The sequence below is a fragment of the Pollicipes pollicipes genome, unplaced genomic scaffold, assembly GCF_011947565.3.
Source record: "Pollicipes pollicipes isolate AB1234 unplaced genomic scaffold, Ppol_2.1 Scaffold_4002;HRSCAF=4701_pilon_pilon_pilon, whole genome shotgun sequence".
NCBI classification, from domain to species: domain Eukaryota; kingdom Metazoa; phylum Arthropoda; class Thecostraca; order Pollicipedomorpha; family Pollicipedidae; genus Pollicipes; species Pollicipes pollicipes.
In genome coordinates, this window is record NW_023596420.1 from 1884677 (window position 1) to 1906307 (window position 21631).

A 21631-nucleotide genomic window follows, 5' to 3' on the forward strand; every position below is an offset into this window, starting at 1 on the left:
TGAACTGCAGTTCAGCGGGACACCACCCTGGTAATGACACAGTTTGTTTCGCCTACAAGACCGGACGGCGCGTGCCACCGCGGGTCCTGCAGCGCCGGACCCCGCGGCGCAACAGCATCCAGCAGCCCGTCACGCGGCCGGCGGCGGCCCCTCTCCGGCTCACCAAGACGGCCTTGAGCGCGGTGTCGGACCAGTACAGGCAGTTGTTGCGCACGTCGAACTCGAGCGCCACCACGCTGGCCACGCCGCTCAGCGGCAGCGGCAGCGGCGCCACGCCGCTCTCCACGTCCGAGACGGCCAGACGCAGGATGGCGTCACGCTTGGCCATGAGGAGGAAGTCGGTGCTCTCGCTGCCGGGGAACGGCGACGGCGTCAGAGGGCAGAGGGCCGAGACAGGGGGAGGGTTGGCGACGGCGTCAGAGGGCAGAGGGCCGAGACAGGGGGAGGGAGGCGGTTGGCGACGGCGTCAGAGGGCAGAGGGCCGAGACAGGGGGGGGGGGGGGGTGGCGACGGCGTCAGAGGGCAGGGTCGAGACAGGGGGAGGGAGGGGGTTGGCGACGGCGTCAGAGGGCAGAGGGCCGAGACAGGGGGAGGGTTGGCGACGGCGTCAGAGGGCAGAGGGCCGAGACAGGGGGAGGGAGGGGGTTGGCGACGGCGTCAGAGGGCAGAGGGCCGAGACAGGGGGGGGGGTTGGCGACGGCGTCAGAGGGCAGAGGGTCGAGACAGGGGGGGGGGGGGGCGATGGCGTCAGAGGGCAGAGGGTCGGGACAGGGGGGGGGGGGTTGGCGACGGCGTCAGAGGGCAGAGGGCCGAGACAAGGGGGGGGGGGGTGGCGACGGCGTCAGAGGGCAGAGGGTCGAGACAGGGGGGGGGAGGTTGGCGACGGCGTCAGAGGGCAGAGGGTCGAGACAGGGGGGGGAGGTTGGCGACGGCGTCAGAGGGCAGAGGGCCGAGACGGAGGGGGGGGGCGATGGCGTTAAAGGGCAGGGCCGAGACCGGGGGGCGGTGACGGCGTCAGAGGGCAGAGGGCCGAGACCGGGGGGGGGGGGGGCTGGCGACGGCGTCAGAGGGCAGAGGGCCGAGACAGGGGGGGGGGGGGGGGTGGCGACAGCGTCAGGGGGCAGAGGGCCGAGACAGGGGGGGGGGCTGGCGACGGCGTCAGAGGACAGAGCCGAGACCGGAGGGTGGCGACGGCGTCGGAGGGCGGGGCCCAGGAGAGCTGTGGGGGATGCCACCAGCGGAGGGTCTGGTGAGCGGGGAGGGCAGCCACGGCCGTGGAACGGTGCGGTGCGTCGGTGACCACGTCGGACAGCCCGCGACTGCAGCAGGCGGGGCTGTGGCGTGGGGCCAGAGCGCAGGTGTCGCAGGTGTGCTGGTTCTCCGGGAAACACGCCATCGCCGTTCAAGCAGACACGGCGCTCACAGAGCGTTTGACATGACGCCCAGTACGTCATGTCATGTCGTTACGCCTTTACGAAGCACTCAGCTGCTAAGGCTATATGGCGTCGCCTTCCTCTCACCCTGGCAGGAAGGGTGGGCACCGCGGGGAATCGAACCCCGTACCTCTGGTTTCCCAGACGCGCATTGGTTAACACAGATGCATTGACCACCACACTACCGGTACCCCTGAACCCAGTACGGAGCAACAGCATGGCGAACGACTCTTCCGCCAACAAACCACCATCCGGCTATTTTGACATCGCTCTGTCAGCCGACTGGCCCACAGCTGCCACCCAGCGCCCTGTGCCCCACCAGCGTGCGGTGGTGCGGTTCGTCTGCGCCGCGGCGGCCGGCGCGCCGCGGTCACTCACCTGAGCGGGCAGGGGCGCCGGTCGGGCGCTAACAGCACGGCGGCGGCCGGCGCGCCGCAGTCACTCACCTGAGAGGGCAGGGGCGCCGATCGGGCTCAAACAGCACGGCGGCGGCCGGCGCGCCGCGGTCACTCACCTGAGCGGGCAGGGGCGCCGGTCGGGCTCAAACAGCACGGCGGCGGCCGGCGCGCGGCAGTCACTCGCTTGAGCGGGCAGGGGCCCCGGTCGGGCTCAAACAGCACGGCGGCGACCGGCGCGCCGCGGTCACTCACTTGAGCGGGCAGGGGCGCCGGTCGGGGGCTCAAACAGCACGGCGGCGGCCGGCGCGCCGCAGTCACTCACTTGAGCGGGCAGGGGCGCCGGTCGGGCTCAAACAGCACGGCGGCGGCCGTGCCCGGCTGGCACGTGTCGCCCGGCACGCGCGCGTAGCCGCGAGACTGGTTGTAGTAGCCGCCCTCCGGGCAGCGCGTCGGGTCGTACGAGTTCGGCAGCCGCGCCACGGCCGGGTCCCGTGCGCAGTGGAACGAGCGTCGCTCCTCCCGGAAGCCGAAGTCGCTGCCGGGGTGCGACGGTGAGGGGGTATGAGGCGGGGTGGCGGTCGCGGCTGCCGGGATGCGGCGGTGAGGGCCAGTGTGGGAGGCCAGGTGGCGGTCACGCCTTGGCCCTGGCTCTCTCAGGCTGCGGCGCAGATACCGCGCCAGGCGGCACGTGGCAGCGCGGTGCCATTGTCCGGCCACATGGCAGCGATGAATACTTCTGCGGCCTGCGCTGCAGCTGAGGCCAGATGGCGATATGGTCCATCCGGGTGGTGTGGTCCACGGTGTGCGCACACAGGGTTCACTTGAATTTCCCAGGATGAGCCCAGTGAGAAGCAGAAAACGTGCACGAGGTGCAGCTGTAACTCAAAAGCATACCGGATACATGGGCCGGAGAGCTGATTTCAGATAATGTCTGGCCAGCTGACGTCGCATATCTCGATGACGAAAGCCAGTGGTGACTGGTGACCGCTGCTTGATCCAACAAACCGAGGCGAGGCGTCAACGTCACGCCACATAAAGCCCCGCCGCCGCCTCCTGGCACCTCTACCGGCCGGGCCGTAACCCAGCGTCCTGCGTCGCCGCCCCGGCAACTCTACCGGCCGGGCCGTAACCCAGCGTCCTGCGCCGCCGCTCGCCGCTCGCCGGCCCTCACCACTCGTAGTCCTCGCGCAGGCAGTCGCAGTTCTCGACGGAGACGAGTGCCGGCGCCGCCCGGCGGCCGTTGTAGCAGTGGGCGTGCGGCTGGCGGCGCCGGTACGTCTCGCGCCGCCCCAGCAGACACGACCGACCAGAGGCGCGCGAGCGCGGCGTCCACAGCTTGTAGTCGTCCTCGGTGCAGTTGTGCTCTGTCGGGGGAGAGCCGGGAAGGGAGTTAGCGGCCGGCCCGGTCGACAGGAGCGGGTGAGGGCGGCGCGAGCCGGAGTCAGGACACACGGCACGCAGCTGACAACTGATCCCCCCGGACCGGAGCACTGCCGCACGCAGCCTCCCATGAATTGCAAAGCTTAAACCGCAAGAAGTTGAATGCCGGCGCACGGTATATGCTCATCAACGGTTCTGCAGCATGGAGTTCTGGACCTTGCAATCATGAGTGCCGAAGCAGACGAAGCTTAGGCAACGCACGCGGACCGAATAACTGGCCGCGGTCGGACGATAGGCAGCCCGAGCCGTGGACACCAGCCGCCGCACGGTGAGACAGGCGCTGCTGTCCCTGCTGGCCGCGTCCCGGCAGCCCCTCAGCTCCCCGGAGCTCCGGAGCCGCGGCGCTCGGCGGCGCGCCGTTCAGCTCCACCCGCCACTCACCGAACTGCGAGGCGAGGTCGACGCGCACCGAGATCCAGCCGTGCCTGTCGAGCCGGGCGCAGAACACCAGGAACACGGTGCTGGCCTCGCCGGGCTCCGTCAGCAGGCTGTGCACGCGCACCGCCTCCGGGAAGAAGATGTGCCGGCCCCAGGTCATGCCCTCGTCCAGCGAGTAGAGCAGCTCGCGCGTGCCGCCGCCGCTGTAGCGCGCCACCGCCACGATCAGGCCGCCATGGTCGGCGAACGCGTACAGGTACTGGCCGCGTAGCACCTGCCGGCCACGGTCGTATGGTGATGTGGGGGCACGCAGGGCCGGCCGGCGGCGCTGTATCGCTGCACAGCCTGCGGGCAGGCTGATGGCGTTGGCTACACAAACCTTCCGAACAGCCGCACTGGAGCTCGCGAGGTAGAATACGACGGTGCGGAGCAGCTGCAACATCGCGCGGCGCCCACCTTCCCGATCACTTCCTCCTCGACCTCGAAACCTCGAGACAGTAAAACGAAGCCTGCAAATACCGCCTCCCTGTCTAGCGAGTCCGTTTCCGTCGCAGCGTTTTGCGACCGCTGCGCTACGTGACCCACGCAACACACCACACCTGCTGTAGCGCGTGAAGGCCGCGCGCCGGCGTCACCACACTACTCCGAGCCGCGTGGTGCCGCGTGGCGAGCCGACTCACCTGGCGCCAGGTGACGCCGGCGTCGCGGCTGAGCACCACGGCCGGGTGGCCCTTGAGCGAGGTGCCGATCACGCCGGTGGCCATGATGAGACCGACGGCCGACGGCGAGGACAGCACCGGCACGTACTTGGTGCCCGGGTACAGGCTGGTCATCTCCTGCGAGATGTGCAGCGAGCAGTTGTCCACCTGCGGGCACGCGGCGGGCGAGGTGTCAGCGCCAGCCGACGGCGACCGGCTCCGACAGGCAGGCTGCACAGCCGGCCGGTGAGTCCACCTTCACGTTCGAGGACAAGGGATGGCAGGCTCGCGCTGGGGGCTGCCATCCGGTCTGGCGCCCGCTCGCTGAACGCGTGGGGCGTAATCGGACGGCACGAGGGGTTCCATGACACGTCGGGCTGGCCATCGGACGGCACGAGGGGTTCCATGACACGTCGGGCTGGCCATCGGACGGCACGAGTGGTGACATGACACGTCGGGCTGGCCATCGGACGGCACGAGTGGTCCCATGACACGTCGGGCTGGCCATCGGACGGCACGAGGGGTCCCATGACACATCGGGCTGCCCATCGGACGGCACGAGGGGTCCCATGACACGTCGAGCTGCCCATCGGACGGCACGAGGGGTTCCATGACACGTCGGGCTGCCCATCGGACGGCACGAGGGGTCCCATGACACGTCGGGCTGCCCATCGGACGGCACGAGGGGTTCCATGACACGTCGGGCTGGCCATCGGACGGCACGAGGGGTTCCATGACACGTCGGGCTGCCCATCGGACGGCACGAGGGGTTCCATGACACGTCGGGCTGGTCATCGGACGGCACGAGGGGTTCCATGACACGTCGGGCTGGCCATCGGACGGCACGAGGGGTTCCATGACACGTCGGGCTGGCCATCGGACGGCACGAGGGGTCCCATGACACGTCGGGCTGGCCATTGGACGGCACGAGGGGTCCCATGACACGTCGGGCTGGCCATCGGACGGCACGAGGGGTCCCATGACACGTCGGGCTGCCCATCGGACGGCACGAGGGGTTCCATGACACGTCGGGCTGGCCATCGGACGGCACGAGGGGTCCCATGACACGTCGGGCTGGCCATTGGACGGCACGAGGGGTCCCATGACACGTCGGGCTGGCCATCGGACGGCACGAGGGGTCCCATGACACGTCGGGCTGCCCATCGGACGGCACGAGGGGTTCCATGACACGTCGGGCTGGCCATCGGACGGCGTCAGACTCTGGTCCGCAGCAGACAGAAGCCTATACTTGTCTCTCAAGCCGGCATCACCCCGTCTTATCGCTGCAGACCCTTACATCATCCCACACCCTCATATCATCCCAGACCCCCACCTCGGCCAGACCACTCCACCACTCCACACGCCCACGCCACTCCAGACCTTCAAGCCACCCCAAACCAGACCACACCCTAACCTCACCTCCAAACCAGAGCTCACGCTTCCCCAGACTCTCCCCAGCTGCCGCCGCCGCCCGCCCCCAGCGCCGGCGGCCGGCTCACCTGTTGGCAGTCGATGGGCACGCCGGTGCTGTCGACGGTGGGCGCCGCCACCGGCCGCCACTCGCCGCCCTTGTCGAACGTGATGAGCGTGCGCACGTGCTGCGGCGCCAGCCGGTCGCCGGGCGCGCCGGCCGGCAGCTGCGACGCCAGGTAGATGCCGCGCAGCCCGCTCACCCGGTGCACGTCCACGAAGTCGACGTTCACCATGCTGTGACGGCGGTGGCGGACCGGTCAGTGCGGTGGGCGGGGGCGCGGGTGGGGTTGGAAACGCCGCACACCGGCCACCGGCACGCCCGCGGCCCCGCCCGAGCCAGGTACAGTCGCGGCGTATGTGGGGCCATGCACCACATCATACGTCATGCACAGGTGCCGTCAGTGCCTCGACACCGGTCCGCTGCCGGCGACGGTGGTGTCCGTGTCTTCACCCGAGCCAGGAGCCGGCGACACCGGCGTCCCCGCCTCACCCCTACGCCAGCGAAATTGGCGCCCGTGTCCTTTGCTGAGCCAACGGCAGACGACGGTGGAGCCGTGTGCTCACCTGAGCCAGGAGCGGGCGAAGGTGGTGCCGGTTTTGTGCGAGAGCACGTTCTCCAGCGACAGTGAGAAGCGCACGCCGCGATGGTCGGGCACCGCCGACACGTAGAGGCTGGACGAGGTGGCGCTGCGCGTAACGGCCACCATCACCTGGTGACGCACGGCCAGGGGTCAGAGGTGCGGGGTCAGGGGTCAGAGGTCAGAGGTCCGGGGTCAGAGGTCGGCGTCTGGACGTCCGCGGCCTGAGTATCACCCAAGCCGCCTGCCCGCCCCGGTCCCGTGACCAACGGGGCAGTCGCCCCCAAAACTCGGGACCCCAGACGTCTCGTCCACCTCCCTGTCCCAGACAGCCGGGGTCGGCACCACCTCCGGCCGTCATCCCAGTACGATCGGACGATGTTACGCCGGTGACGCGCAATCGGCAGGAGTTCGAGTGGCGTGGCATATCCTGACCTGGAATGGACCTTCGCACCTCTTAGAAGGGTCTTCCCCCCTTCCCCTGCCAAAATATTGCGCCCGTGCTCGCAACACATGTAATGGACCCAATTTTCCCCGGTATCACTACTGAACACAAAAGCCTCAAGCACACGGGGAAAATATTCATTCAGCCACCACAACGCAACGTTATGCTTATGAATCCCCCATTCATTGACTTACTGAGATGTAAGGCAAGCGCAATTAGTGACAACGCTTCAGTAACGGCATCTCACAACGCCACTGTTAGCTTATTCAGCACGCTAAGCACACATTCATCGCACCACACAATGCATCAGCAAATCCAACGTCAACAAACGTATCAAGGCAGAACAAACCGGTTATCCTAACGCAACTGCTGCAAAGGTAGCACACTACCGTTAGAAGGACGGATGAGAAAATTCGGCGTGTCCAAACACCGCGCTGTGGGCCCAGCTCCGCAGTCCCCGCCGAGCCGGCCCCACCCCAACCACCTCACCTGGTCGTCAGAGACATCCACCACCTCGAAGTCGAGCGCGTGCAGGCCGGCGGGGAAGACGGCGTTGCGGAAGGCGCCGCCCCTGTAGCTGATCCACAGCTGGAGCGTGCCGTTCGGCGAGGACGACCCGAGCAGCGCCTGCCAAAGGGGAGCGCCGCTGTGGGGTTGCCGCGCGCGGCCGGAGCGCAGGTGGCCGGCGCGGGGAGCGGCTGGACCGGTGCAGCGGTCACGCTGGCCGGCCGCCGCGCTGGCCGACACCACGCCCGCCGACCCCCGCCACGCACGCGCTGGATCACCACAGAGCTGTGAGGCGCGCTCGTGATATGGCTGCGGGGAGAGCTCGTCCCCCGCCGAATGCTGAGAAGGGCTTTGGCGTGTCTTTGAGGCCCGAAGTGCCCCTCGCAAACCGTTCGAAAAAGTGAACATGACAAAAAGAGGAGGTCGAACCCTACGAACACGGTCGTAAGAGCCCGAGGAGGGGGCGAACCCATTACTAAGTCTGCGTGAGTTTAACGCCAACGCTAGGGCGAAGCATGGGAGAAACTGACTTGAAAACCAGTTTTGGCCCCCGCTTTTCGGGGCATCACAACGCCTCCGTGACGGATTGCTCATCAGCAGCCATGCCCCGTGACCGACTCACCACTTTCCTGACGGCGAACCTGAAGTCACCCTCGATCGAGAACTTCTCCACATCCTCGGCCACCACCGTGTAGTTGGTGAATAGGCCGCTAGAGGCGCGCACGACGCCCGGGCTGTCCGGCTGCCGCCGGTGCACGTACAGCACGGACGGGTCCGCGCTCTCGTCCCACGTGAAGGACGACACGTACTGGTCCACCACGTGCCACGAGACGCCGAACGTGTCGCTGGCCCACAGCTGGAGGCACAAGTGGGGTGCGGTCGTTGCTAGGGATACCCTAGCTTCACGGATCAAATCATGGAGGAACGGATGACACGCAAAATCGCCTCCAAACGCTTCAAACACAGCAGCTGGCAATGCTAGAAGTTTGCCCACTACGGCATGCTGCAGGGAGCGTTGCACGAGTGTTGCAACACGAGTGAGTGCATGTGTGTGCCCTTCCAGGGCACACCACCATCGCCATAAAGCTTCGTAATCGTACACAATCTGAACAACTTGTCAATGCCCTCGAAACCACCTGAGCCTTCGACAATTTGGCAAAAGACCTTGGCTGACAAAAGTTACAACTTGGGATAAACAGACCGGCACCGGTCTCAGGGCTGGCTCAAACTCATATATACACCCGTGGTCTACTTCACAAAGGAGTCGGGTCGCTGCATGACCTACAGCAGGCGATGCGCCCTAAAACCCCAAATCATCACAAAGGAGCCGATCCCCTGTCAGTGGTGCTTCGACATGTCACGCCTCTCAGAGCGGAGGGTATGAGGGCACCACAGTTGTAATGAGCCACACTTTCTAAATGGTGGTAAAAATCATGGTAACCTAAAATGTCGACAAACCACAACCGCAGCCCTTCCCGGAATCATCGGGTTAGTCCGGATACCCCCTGAGTCCTGGAACTCTCTCTGGGAAACTTGCTAGCCTGTGACAGCGTCATAAGCTGCCAGGCGGTAAATGTAAACCTGCCTTGCCTTACATGACGCACCTAGTGTCCATGAAATGCTATCAAGGCTCGTACTTATACTTAATGCATCGAGCAACACGGCTCGCATGCAATGTTTCCCTTCATTCTACTGCGTTGCATTTGCGCAGCGTTCCAATGTCCTAGGGACTTTGTATGTTTGATGTGTTTCTTCCTCAAACGATGTCCAATACACCATGGCCTCCGGATCCTGCGCTCAGGGGAGCACGCCATCAAGATGTAACTGCGCCTTTCGCGCCATTTCTCATGTATCAGGGGCAAAACGCTCGTCTGATCAGGTGGGAAGGGCGGGTCGGAATCTTTCACGGACGTCCGTGCGCCATCCCCATGCAAAAGTCCTACTGAGCCTACGCAATAAGAGCAAACATGTCTCACTGGCTGAACCCGATCCTGCACAGGCCGGTCGGAACACGTTCAGTCCGCCAGTTTCGGGTTTCTCACCATGTCATCCATTTCCTGTTCATGCGCTGGATGACACGTATCCATAACGTGTCCCGTCATGACACCAATCAGCATGTAGCAGACCTAAACCCTTCCGCACATCCCAAGGGCAACACGTAATCCGTTTGTGATGCCCTGACCACGGAATAATCGCGCCCGTCCGCGCGCGACTGGCCGGGAGGCAGGACGCGTCCGAAACGTCGACGAATGCAGGGGTTCACAAACACCCGTTACCGTGGTGTTTTTTACGGACCAGCAGTGCCTACTGCAACAATGAGCACGCTCGCTGAGCTCTGCAGGTCCACCACAAGCGGATTTCATTGTTGGTGGAGGTAAATACAACGCAGAGCTGATACACATGCGAACGTCGCTACACCAAGCAGCCCCCAACCCCTTCCCCCTTCCCGCCCGCATTGCGCCTAAAAAGGCAGCCCATCACGCGCCCGCAGGACATCCTCGCCGCGAGAGAACAAAAACAGACAGCGGGCACGAGGTCTGCGCGCCGTCGCTTCTTCTGCTCCCCATTGCGGTCTTCCTCGAGCCTGCGCTACGCGGCGCCGCGGCCGTCGGTCACGTGGTCGACGTGCGACGTTACGCGGTCGGGTCGACGCCGCCGGTCGATGATAGGTGGCGACAGGCCACACACGGCAAGCAGCCGGCTGGCCCCCGCAGGGATCGGATCGATTTCCCCACGCGAGGACAGAGGAGGGGGAGGGGTGCGCTCGGCGGTCCGCGTTGTTTTCATTGACAAAGAGGTGTTGAATCGGGCCAGCCGCTGGCCAATGACGTCACAGCGACGGTCTGAAACCCAGACAAAGACGGGGGACCGGCGCAGCGGCATTTCAAAGGACGCGGCGCATTGCTATCGAGAATGATACAGCGACCAGGGAAGGAGACAGCCGGCGACCGGGCTCCGGGCAGCCGGAACCAACAGACCGATAGGGTGTCAGGGACCGACGCCGCTGGTACACAAACGCCGTCGCCGCTCGTCTCGTCAGGCGGCGCGGCAGGCCGCCCGCTAAAAACAGCGCCCGGCTGGCCAGCACAGATAGCCTATCGTGCTGCTGACGGCGGTGTGGCTCAGGCCCGCACCGCTATCGGCAACCAGCCGAACACGCGGCGGCTGGGAGTCGGCGCACCGGCCGCGCAGGGCAGGCCGGTGGTAAACCCCGACCGATTCGCATCACGGGAGGGAGGAGCTGTAGCGGCTGATTCGTGACGTTCAGCCACTGCTTCGCCACCCCACACGCGGTGAGTTGCGTGCTTCAACAGGGCGGTGTCGCGCCGAACGTTATGCAGGATCGCTGGCTGATTAGGGAGGACTTTAAACTCCTGGATTTTGCGCAGTAGCTAACAACTGATAATGATGAAGGCGCAAAAAATTGACGCACGGACACACAAAAATTGACGCAAATTAACTGACGCACGGTCTGGTTCAAGAGAAGAAAAAATGGAACCAACCTTTCAATGAGAAACATACCATTTCATCTCAGGGGCAATCATGAAGACTGATGATTTGTTTATGACGGCCGACACAAAAACGTCGTGACTTACAGAACGGCGTTCTTCCCGTTCGTTATGATTTGACCAGTTATTTCCAGTACGTTATGGCAAATCAATGTAAAAATGGAATGCGCCGTAGCCGTGGTAGTGTCCTATCAAGCCTGCCCAGCGACATTTCTGAAAACGATTAGGACTACTGAGCAAGCTGTCTCGCTCGTTCTCTAGAACGAAAGGTAGAAGAAACTATTGTTCCCGCAAACACCAATACAATGACCAAACGAATCCCTAAGAACTGAGACATTGCCACGTTTACGCGGTCACCTAGCGCGGCCCTATCGATTAACATAGAGCTGGGACCACCACGCTAATAATGCGCAGTCGCCTCACAGAACGGCCATGCTACGGCGACGACGTTGCAAAATTAATAAGGCGCAAGGGCAAAACCCCGGCCAAAAGATAGGGAGTGAATCAAAAGGTACGCTGCAGATCCCCCTCCCCTTTGTTTGCAAATGTTATCAGTTTGCAGCACTTTTCCTCCATTTACTTTCTCTTTAACATACTTAACTGATTATTTTTCGGGGACATAACTACTTTGTTTGTGGCCGGGTATACGCCTAGCTGAATCACCATGTCACTGGCTCGGTTATGCTACTGCTCACCACGCCAGCTGACGGAAGATCCATGCCCTGCCACTGACCCAACACACAGTCCAGCCGCGTGTCTCACACACGCTCATAGTCAGTGATCTTTGAACGCGATGACTACTGCAAGCTTTGAGACACGCTATGCAGTGAAAGCTTAAATCCGACTCTTCCGCCTAGTCACCCAGCAAGCTCGCTATTGTTGAACAATACTACACGTAGACACCCATCCAGTCGAGCCTCGATGCCTGAGAGCGTTCTCATGCGTCGCCGGTGTCTCACCGACTGGATGTTCTCGTCATAGGCCAGCAACACGGTGCGTCTGTGCGGGTCGAAGCTGATCTTGGAGGGCACGAAGTCGACAGCGTGGCGCTTGACGCCCTTGGCGATATTCCTCCGTCACGAAGATCTGCTTGTTGATCTTGTCCGTAAACACGTACTGCAAACGGGTGGAAACGAGAAGTTATCTGGTGTGTGAGTCTGTGCGTGCAGGACACAGAGGTGTGCGTTAATTGCATTACAAAACCAGCGCGTGGCAACAGTACAGCTTTACCAACGACCAACGGGGAAAACCGCGCCTGCATGCGATGCGGCTTCCGACATGCGATGAGTCGACATATGCCGGCACAGCTGGGCATGATGAGTAATCCCTTTGACGACATGTGGCAGGCCGCAAAAACCAGGGCGGTTCCGAAAATTTCAGTGCTTGGATACGCAACAAAAGACCTGCCAACTGTGGGGCCAAAACAGAGAAGTTCACCGGAGTGTCCCGGGGTTTGGATACTGCGCACGGAATACGCGAGATGCTCAATCTATTAAATCGGACAGCTTCGAAAACAAGCATTTTGGGTGCAAACACCACACAAAAAGGCACACAACAATAATGCATCACTTTTCTTGCACACATCATGGATAATCATCATCATAACCACTACCTAAAAACATGTATTTTGAGGCTACAATTTGCGTACAACACCTTTGTTAAACACGCGGGGTTTTGTGTTGTGTCCTTCCCTGTATCGTGATCCTGAAACCGCCAATGCCAGTGCTCTTCCATTTTATGTTCCAATCTTGTAAGGTGACGTGGGACAGCAGTGAGGGAACCAGTTGACACTCAAGTGATGACAGGTGACTTGGTGACAGATGACTTGTGTGGATCATCCCTGTGGATTTCCTACTCTGCCCTCATCTCTCTCAAGCCACGGCACGATTTTTGCTCACGATGTTCACCACCACGACGTCCACCACATTACTCAAAATGCCACACACCGCACTAATAACTAAGTAGAGCTGAGACACGAACGATCAAGATTTCACGCAGGTTTCGCCCTTAGAATGTGCCAGGGCAAGACTAACTGTCATGGCAATGTCACGACTGCTTGGCAAGATATATGTTGCCTGCTGAACAGTGCGTCGCAGAAATATGATGTAATTACAGCAAGCGCATTGAAAAATTTAGCACGTCAATTCCAAGATCATCTGCGGCAGCCGACTAAAGATAATCATTTTCCTTCACGAACGTGCTTGACTGGATCACGCCCATGGATTGGATACGCAACAGAAGACCTGCCAACTGTGGGGCCGAAACGGAGACCTGCCAACTGTGGGGCCAAAACAGAGACCTTCCAACTGTGGGGCCAAAACAGACAAGTTCACCGGAGTGTCGCCCATCCGCTGTCTGCGTTGATCTGGCGGCGGTCGTGCTGCTGCCGGCCTGCGTCCGCCGGTGGCCTGCTGACGTTCGGCCAGCCCCTCCTAGCACGAGCCGAGCGGCAGCTGCCCCCCGGACGGTCGAGCCCGCCCCACGTGAACGCCTTCGACCGCTTCCCGTCCAACCCTTCGTCTGTATTACGTGCCACTTCAAAATAGCGGAGTCAAGCGCCGCTGATATCATTGGCTGCATCCCGTCGGCGGGGCGACGGCGGGGAGAGCCCACCCGCTCCCCGCCTCCGCCGCCGGCGGCCGACCGCGCGGATCCCCCCATCCGTTGTCTTCGTTTATCTCGTGCTGCTGCCGGCCTGCGCCAGCCGGTGGCCTGCTGACGTTCGGCCGGCTCCTCCCACCACGAGCCGAGCGGCGGCTGCCCGCCGGACGGTCGAGCACGTCGGCGGCAGAACCCGCCGTGCCACGAGACCGGCCAGAGCAGCGCTGACTCACGCCGCCACCCCCGGGCGGCGTCGGCGGCCGCCGCCGCGCAAGTGTACGGGCTGACTCACACGGGCCGGCCGCCTCCCGAGCGGGGACGCGGCCCCCAGACGTGTCGAGCGGGACTGACGGCGGCCGGCAGTCACCAGCCAGTCAGCTGAGCACGGCGTGATGGAACACAACCGGCGGCAAGCCGACACGCCATCGTTATTTCAGGCGGCTTCACAGCCCACCCCAATGCGCTTTACAGGGGCGCCATTGTATGAATGGGTTTCCTTGATTACGTAACAGTCTCCAGCCCTAACCGGGAACCGCGTCGAGAACCGCGGGCGGGCAGCCTCAACCACCGGGAGAGGAGCGAGGGGAGCCACGCCGCCGCTCATCATCAGCCCTCCCCTGCACTGGGGTGGGGAGGAATCACGTGGGACCGAGTCGATGGAGTGCACCAGCCGCCACCGAAAACCGCCGACGGAAGCCGGAGACGACGTGGCGGCGGAAGCACGCGACCACAGCAGTGAGTCTCCGCACGCGTCCACGCAACAGACAGCGTGTGTCCCTGGAATATGATGGTCGGAGAACGGCTCCAGCGCAGCACAACACGTGACGCGGCATTCCCGGCGCCTGACCGATTTCTAAGGCTTATCAGCCGTCCAAAGTCTCCAGAACCGCGGCGTCGGCTTGCACAAGACGACGAAAAGCCAGAGTCACTATGTCGTCGCGTCGCCAGCGTCCTCCGCGTGCGCAGGGGGCGTATCCTAGCACGTGGGCAGACGAACAGACGCCCACAAGCGTACACAAACGCCATGTCTGGCTGGCTCTCACTCTCGGCAGTTGACGCGACAGGTCCCCGAGATTCAGTGCGGATCAATTCACAGCAACGTGACGAGGGTCGCACTGCGCCATACCTGGGTTCGAAAACAAAGTTCCCTCTCGGGATCTCGTTCAAAGTGGCCGAACAGGAAACACCAGGCTTACACGGATAAAGACGTCAGCCCAGAACCGCAACCAGCCCGGAATTACGAATGAAATAGCCCAGCAAGATTTCGTTCCGTTCCGTTCCGTTCCGTTCCGTTCCGTTCCGTTCCGTTCCAATCTGTGTCATTTTGTTGCTGTTTTTGTCCCCGAGCTCGAGCCACGCCACTCCAGCGCTGGTTGTGGGCTGCGGGCCGCTGCACTCAAGCGCTGGTTGTGGGCTGCGGGCCGCTGCACTCCAGCGCTGGTTGCGGGCTGCGGGCTGCTGTGCACTCCACCGCCGTCACCGAACCGGACCCCAGGTCAGCTCTCGCATTACACACAACAGGGGGATGTCGGAAGGGTCGCTGGCGCCACTGCCCAACCACCCCCTCCCCTGTCACCTCCGGAGATGGACCACCTGGCGCGTTAAGGCTGGACTCGGGTCCAGCGCGCCACCGACACCAGACACGCTTCCCAAGACACGGCAGTCCAAAGACACAGACAGTCATGACTGTGCGCATCCGCCACTCCGGGTGCCCCTCATATGTAAAACTAACCCGACTTCAACCTGTAACTGTTGGGAACTATCCGGTACCATCAACAATGCACATGTCCAATGCAGGTGGATAGAGGAACGGGCCGTGTGGGTTCACCGCATCCCATGCGGCACGAAATCGACTGGATGGGCGCCCGCTACAAAAGTCGACTGGACGGGCGCCCGCTACAAAAGGCTGCCAGACAGGGTCCGGCAATAATCATCTTCAAGGAAATGCCAAGGTCAATGTCTTCCCCTGATTTGGCTTCCCGCCGCGCGGTGGGGCGCGGCCTATCCTGGACGGGATCCCGTGGTTGCACCGCCACCCGCCAGCCCATCACTACCGTGCCGACGACAGACGTACTGCCGATGGGCGTGCTGATCAGCCGGGGCCCCGCCAGCCGGGGGCTCCGCCAATAGAAAAAGTCATCGATAAGTCAACTTCAGCTGGGTCATGGGTGGGGAAAAGGCCTAGGTAGCGAGGTAGAGAAGTCCACTTCCAGATAGGCGCTCATCACTTGCCCACAAAGGCGTCAAATGCCATTACTGTCCCCTAACACCAAATCGGGCACTTCGGCCATGAGCTGGTGTCCTGACATCTTGTTGTGAGACCCAGCCAAACGCATTAAAAAAACAACACAAATCCGATCAGCCAATCACTCCCATCAGGTCAATCCCAGTCCGATCAAGTTAATCCCAATCTGATTAAGTTAATCCGAAAGCAATAAAAATTATTTCAGTACCAAAGTAAATCTAGACCGTTGCAAGCGATGAACCGCACAGTTCAAATAATATCTGAATTTAGTTCTGCTCATAAAACCCACATAGTCGGACAAAGAGTTGGTTCCCAAAGTCCTCATCCGAGATACACATTCCAAAACACTCTGAACAACACCCGTAATCCGCTACAATCTTCAGAAGATCACAACGACCACCTACTGCCCGCCGAAAAGTCCTCATCCTGATGCACGCATTCCAAAACGCTCTGAACGACATCCTTAATCCGCTGCAACCCTCAGAAGTTGATCATGATCACCCACTGTCCATCGAAAAATGGGTTCCTTAAGTCCTCATCCGATGTAAGGATTCCAAAACGCTCTAAACAACATCCTTAATTAGCTACAACCTTCAGAGGTTCATCACGAGCAGCCACTGTCCACCGAAAAATGCGTTCCTCAAGTCTTTCATCCGATGTACGCATTCCAAAACTGCTCTGAACAATACCCTTAATCCGCTACAACCTTCAGAAGTTCACAACGATCACCCACTGACCGCCGACAACGAACGCTTAGCACCTGTCCGGGTTTGTTTACATCATCTTCTCCGCGATCAGGCCGCAGTGACGTCATTGCGGGCGGCTGTCTCCCGTGACGCCGAACGCCAGAGTAAGCCACACCTGGTAGGGTCCGATGTGCCACCCCAGCACCCTGTCCCCTTCATCCACTGGTGCGTCCGACACCGGTCCTGACCCCGAGGGTCGCCGCTCCCCCCCCCCCCCCCTTCGTCCCGCAGCGGGGAACACCCAGCCTCCAACGGCAGGCACGAGCAGGCGCCGGCTCCCCGCCGCTGCCAAATCCTCACAGGGGATGCGGCACTTCACAGGCAGACTTGGTAAGCGGGCCCTCGTGGGCGCGGGGAAGGGCCCTGGAGGCAGGGAAGGGCCCTGGAATGTGCGCTTAGAGCGATTCCGAACGCCAACCGGAAATGCCACCCAAAACATCCGCCGCGCCGTTGTGGGCCAGATGAGTCCCTGATTCACGAAAGGAATGGCGTCCGTGTCTGACGGCTGCCATTGGATATCCATGTTAGCATCAAATCGCAGCGTTTTGCCTCGCCTTTTCCCAGAGCATAAAGCCAATGACTTCTTAGCAGCGACCGGTTCTTTGAGTATTGGTTTTTTTCACCAGCCAACCTCAATGAATGTTATCCGCAGCGGTCACACAAGACTTGGTCATGCATTTGTTCACCAGCTTTAGCACAATTTGCTGTTCGGACTACAGGTCAACCGCAAAGACCAATATGCAGGCGAATCACATCCACGAAGGCCTTTGATCTTCACCTCCCAGACCGCTCCAACTGTTCATATGTCATAATATAAGAACAAGCGTGCACGATGTGATGACGGGCAACTGGGCAACTGAACGCCGTCCTTGATCTGGACGCTGTAGTTTCAGCTCAACACAAATACGGCAAATCCGCACAGCACGACTGCCGACCCTCTGTCCTCCGGAAAACCCCAGTGTCACAGCCACAGCCGAACAATGACATCCAATCCGTATTCAACACATATAGCCGCAGTGTCGAAGCCGTTGCGTGCCCGACCATTATGTGGACATCGCATGCGCCAGGCCGAGGCCGAGGCCGCGCGCCGCTGTGGGCGCCGCCGGTCCGGCGGCTCGTCGCCCGGCACGCACTCGGACCGCGCCCCTGGTGAGGACGCTCCGTGCGGCGATTTGCACTCATCGTAGCTGGCCGCGGCGGCCGCCGGCCAGCTACGATGCAACGAGTCACGCGCTCGACCACTACCCTACCCCTCCCCCTCGGGGTGGGGAACAGAGCATGCAGTGGTGAATGGCGTGTGCCGATAGAGAAGAACGGAAGCCAAGACTGGGCGAGCGCGCCTCCGGTCCGCAGTCTCGGCTCCACAGACGGGCGTCCAGTTACAGTGCACTGCCTGAGTCCGGTGCCCTATATTTGAAGTGCTGGCACAGAAACTGCGCCGGCAACGGTTCGTCACTCGCTTCCCGATAGCCTAGCTTTGAACCTCTCTGTCCATTATCATTAATGACTGCACTGCCGGTGACATCAATAGACTGCACTCGTGTGGCTCATTCCGGAACTGAGCCAAATGAGAAAAACATTGCCCGTTCAACAAATGTCACATTTGTTCACAGGCAGTACGCCTTGCAACAGCTACTTAAAAAAAATAAATGGCTGCGTCGTCCGTGTTCCATGCTGGTCGGCGTGGCGGTAGCCTGGTTTTAAGGCCACTCCGACCCGTCATCACAGTTCGACCCCAGGTCAGAGAGCGCCAACATTGCGGCAGCCCCCGGCATAGAACGATCACGCGCCGGGGCGAGCCGCCCGCGGCCGCCACGCGCCACCCGGCCGGCGGTGTGGCGGGTGACTCATCGTCACGCCGGCAGTGACGTGACGCGTCCGCCAGCCGCCCCCGTCACGTGGGTCGGCGCCGGCCGCTCTGAGCCAGTCACCCTCAGCTCTGATGGCTCTATCGCGGCGTTCGCGAGCGGGACGAGCGGAGGGTCTGTGGTGGCAGCGGGAGGCTGGACGCGCCTGGGTGTTTAAGGCTACGCGCTGTCAAAACGACGGCGATCGGGAACAGGCCTTATTTCCACCGCTTCCCCTCGATGCCCCCTGCCCCCCCCCCCCCCTCCCAAACACATTCATTGGTATGGAATTTTCATGCAGCCCTACGGTAGGGAACAAGGTATCAGAATAGCGGATGTGACGCCACAGTTCCGATGTCACCGACAGTAACTGGAGGACCCCGCTGTCTCGCCGACATGACGAAGCACTGCTGGCAGACCCAGCATTCAATGGTATGCTTCGCTGAATAACACTGAAGGGACCAATCCAGCCATTCATTGATGGAGCGACCTGTGCCCCGGCCATTATCCCAGGGAACATGCAGGAGGAAGCAGGGAGGCAGGCAAGATGTGAGCATGGAAGCAGTCAACAGCATTAAAACAGAAACTCAAGGTCTTGGGCCCTACCACACAGAAAACTGAATCAAATATGGGTATCAATGATAAAGCCTGGTAATATAATGGGTATAATATGGCAAGCATACAACCTATGGGCATCAATGATAAAGCATGGTAATATAATAGGTATAATATGGCAAACATACAATGTATTTAGTTTGGTGTTTGAAACCAAATCAAATTCCTAAACAGGCATTTTGGCTGAAGGGACTTGAGTCCATGAAAGTCAGTCAGAGCAAAGAAGTACTTGGTTCTAAAACTGAGTTAAGCCAAGCTATAGTGAGTAACTGTGGTTCTTAACTTACAAAGGATATGTGTGATACACATGACACATGTGGAAATTGATATGTGTAATCTCAAAACCACTAGGGATTTCTTCTCATTCCAATAAAGCTTTCTACTCATTCCAACAAGGCCTTCTACTCATTCCACTACAGCTTTCTATTTGTTATCCATTCTAATAATAAGAAATAATTTACATGATTCACAGCATACAACTGTATGCCAGATACCACACCTTATAGCTTACAGGCAATGAATTACATGTTTCATGGAGGTGAAGGCTGGATGCTAATGGCTCAAAACAATCAATTCCCAAATATATGTGCCAGGAACAAATAAATGCACTCCTTTTCAAGACAGCTGAATGCCATAAAGAACAACCCAGGTCATGACTATTGCTGTCCGAAAATACTGCAAAAGCTCTCATTTTGGGGGATAAATCTGGAGATAAAATGAAAAATACACAATTACTGTTAGACTCCTGAACCATTTGACAACCATGATGAAAGCCCTCATTTAACTTGCACTCCAAAGTATCTGCAGAGCTTTGATTTCAGGATGGCAGTACCCACACAAAAAATAACTCATGCTTCTTATCCAGGCCTTAAAGCATTGTCCATTCAGAGGCACTACATTAACAGCTCTCCACAATAGTATCTGCTGCAACTTCTCACATTGTGTATAACCCTCACTATAAAGAAATGAGAAATGGCTCAACAAACTCAACAGCTCAACTCATCTCAGCAGAAACAGCTCAAAGTAGAATACAGCTAAACTGATCACACATCGCAACTGGCATGCAGCAGGTACTTACAATGTCGTTGAAACTAGGGTGCTCGAAGAAACGGCTGATGATGGCTGGTGAGCCATCCTCCAGTGTGAAGTTGCCAGAGATATTGACAAAGGAGCGGCCATAGTCAAATGACACATGGATGCCACTGGGCTTGTTTGGCATGATCACCATGTCCCGAGTTAGGCAGATGACCAGGTCCGAGCCATCACCAGCCCAGTGGATTAGGCCGGAATGATGGGTGTCATTGAGTTCCACCTGTGGGAGCATAGAAGGTCACCTAACAATGCCTCTGCTCAACTGGAATGCTTGCCAGCATGCACACCACTGGAATTACATCCAGTTTTCATATTACATAGGGCAGAACTATATTTTAGTTGCATACAATGCCTAGAGGAGTGGTGCTGAAACTGGGTCCAGGTCATTTATAAGTTATGTTAATGCTTACACCAGTCTGACTACTTGGCACCATTTAGGATGTCCTTCCTGTATGTGAGCCAAAGATAATGCACATAATCAGAAGCATTTTATTCAGCAATCGAAAAAGGGCCACCATAATGCTAATGTAAAGGGAGTTCAAAAAACATCATCAATGGTTAATGTTTGTGGCCCAACATGCAGCTTAAGAGTAAACATAATGTTCTGAAAAATAAGCTTTTAAAAGAATACAAAGCCATCAACATACCACAGTTGTGATGTTCTTATCAGCTGTAGGGATTCCTTGTCCTAGAAAATCCAGTGGAGCACTCCTCGCCCTCCTGACACTCTCATGTCCATTTGTTTGTTCTTCTGACTCAAGATTATCATCACTCACAACAAAATGCTGAGTCCAGCCTTTCTGTAACTTGCTGCTGGATGATGCTATTGTACTGCCCATGCATAGTGCTATAGAAATAAATACAGTGATGATCTTCATGCTTGGTGAAATATTCAATCTATGTAAATATGACTTGCTTCAGCCTTGTTTTGCGAGCCTATGCACCCATCCTAGACGTCAGCGCAGAACACCCTCGTTCCAGAAAGAGCTATATAAGCCCAATGTCACTCAACTATCTTGAACGCTTCGATATTATCAAATGCCCCTATCTTCGCTAACCATGGAACCGGTACCTTTTAGGCACAGCGGCGTTTCAATGCGCCTCGGACCTTAGTTCGGCTTGCGGTTCGAGTGCCCTCACGGACTAGTGCCTTCAGCTCACAGGCGAACACAGAGGCTGGGACCGAAAAAAGCAGGGACTAGCCAATGTTCTGCACTTCGGTCAATGATCAAGCAATTGCTCTGCGCCACACGCCCCACCAAACCCCCGCACACGTCTATTCGTACTGCGCAAGCAATACGGAGCGAGCGTGCAGCCCTGACGGATTTTCTCGACCAACAACGAAACGTGACTAAACAGCTGCCGTTTTATGTCGTGGAGACGTAAACCTGCAACACACTGACAGATCGACCATAAAAAGAATCCATTTAATGTCCTTGAGCCCATTAAGCGATCAGTGAGTATTGTTTCTGAACTCGGCAACAGCCGAATCTTAACGTGTTCACGCTACTACCAACGCATCTAGACTGGTGCTGCTGCAGCGCCCATGGCACTTTTCAGTGGCTGCGCGTATACACCCTCCAAAACGGAGGGCGGTTACGTACCGGACTTATTCACTCTCCAAAA

At 59.3% G+C, this 21631-nt stretch overlaps 1 protein-coding gene and 1 long non-coding RNA gene across 2 annotated transcripts in view; both read right to left on the reverse strand.

The window, feature by feature from the left end:
- Positions 1-7457, reverse strand: part of LOC119093376 (sortilin-related receptor) — a 34375-nt gene extending 26918 nt beyond the window's left edge. The window contains exons 1-8 of the mRNA XM_037216331.1: positions 7333-7457; positions 6385-6530; positions 5847-6054; positions 4330-4515; positions 3653-3923; positions 3003-3195; positions 2154-2366; positions 164-350 (exon numbers count right to left, since the gene is read on the reverse strand). Of these exons, the coding sequence (XP_037072226.1) occupies positions 164-350; positions 2154-2366; positions 3003-3195; positions 3653-3923; positions 4330-4515; positions 5847-6054; positions 6385-6527 (1401 nt within the window). The 5' untranslated portion in view covers positions 6528-6530; positions 7333-7457. The remainder of the gene's footprint in view (positions 1-163; positions 351-2153; positions 2367-3002; positions 3196-3652; positions 3924-4329; positions 4516-5846; positions 6055-6384; positions 6531-7332) is intronic.
- Positions 7458-7648: 191 nt separating this feature from the next.
- Positions 7649-21284, reverse strand: LOC119093873 (uncharacterized). Its single transcript, XR_005093706.1, has 4 exons — positions 20653-21284; positions 19992-20225; positions 11819-11975; positions 7649-8206 (listed from the first exon to the last, which is right to left on the reverse strand). It is a non-coding gene; the product is annotated as an uncharacterized LOC119093873 (long non-coding RNA).
- Positions 21285-21631: the final 347 nt, after the last annotated feature.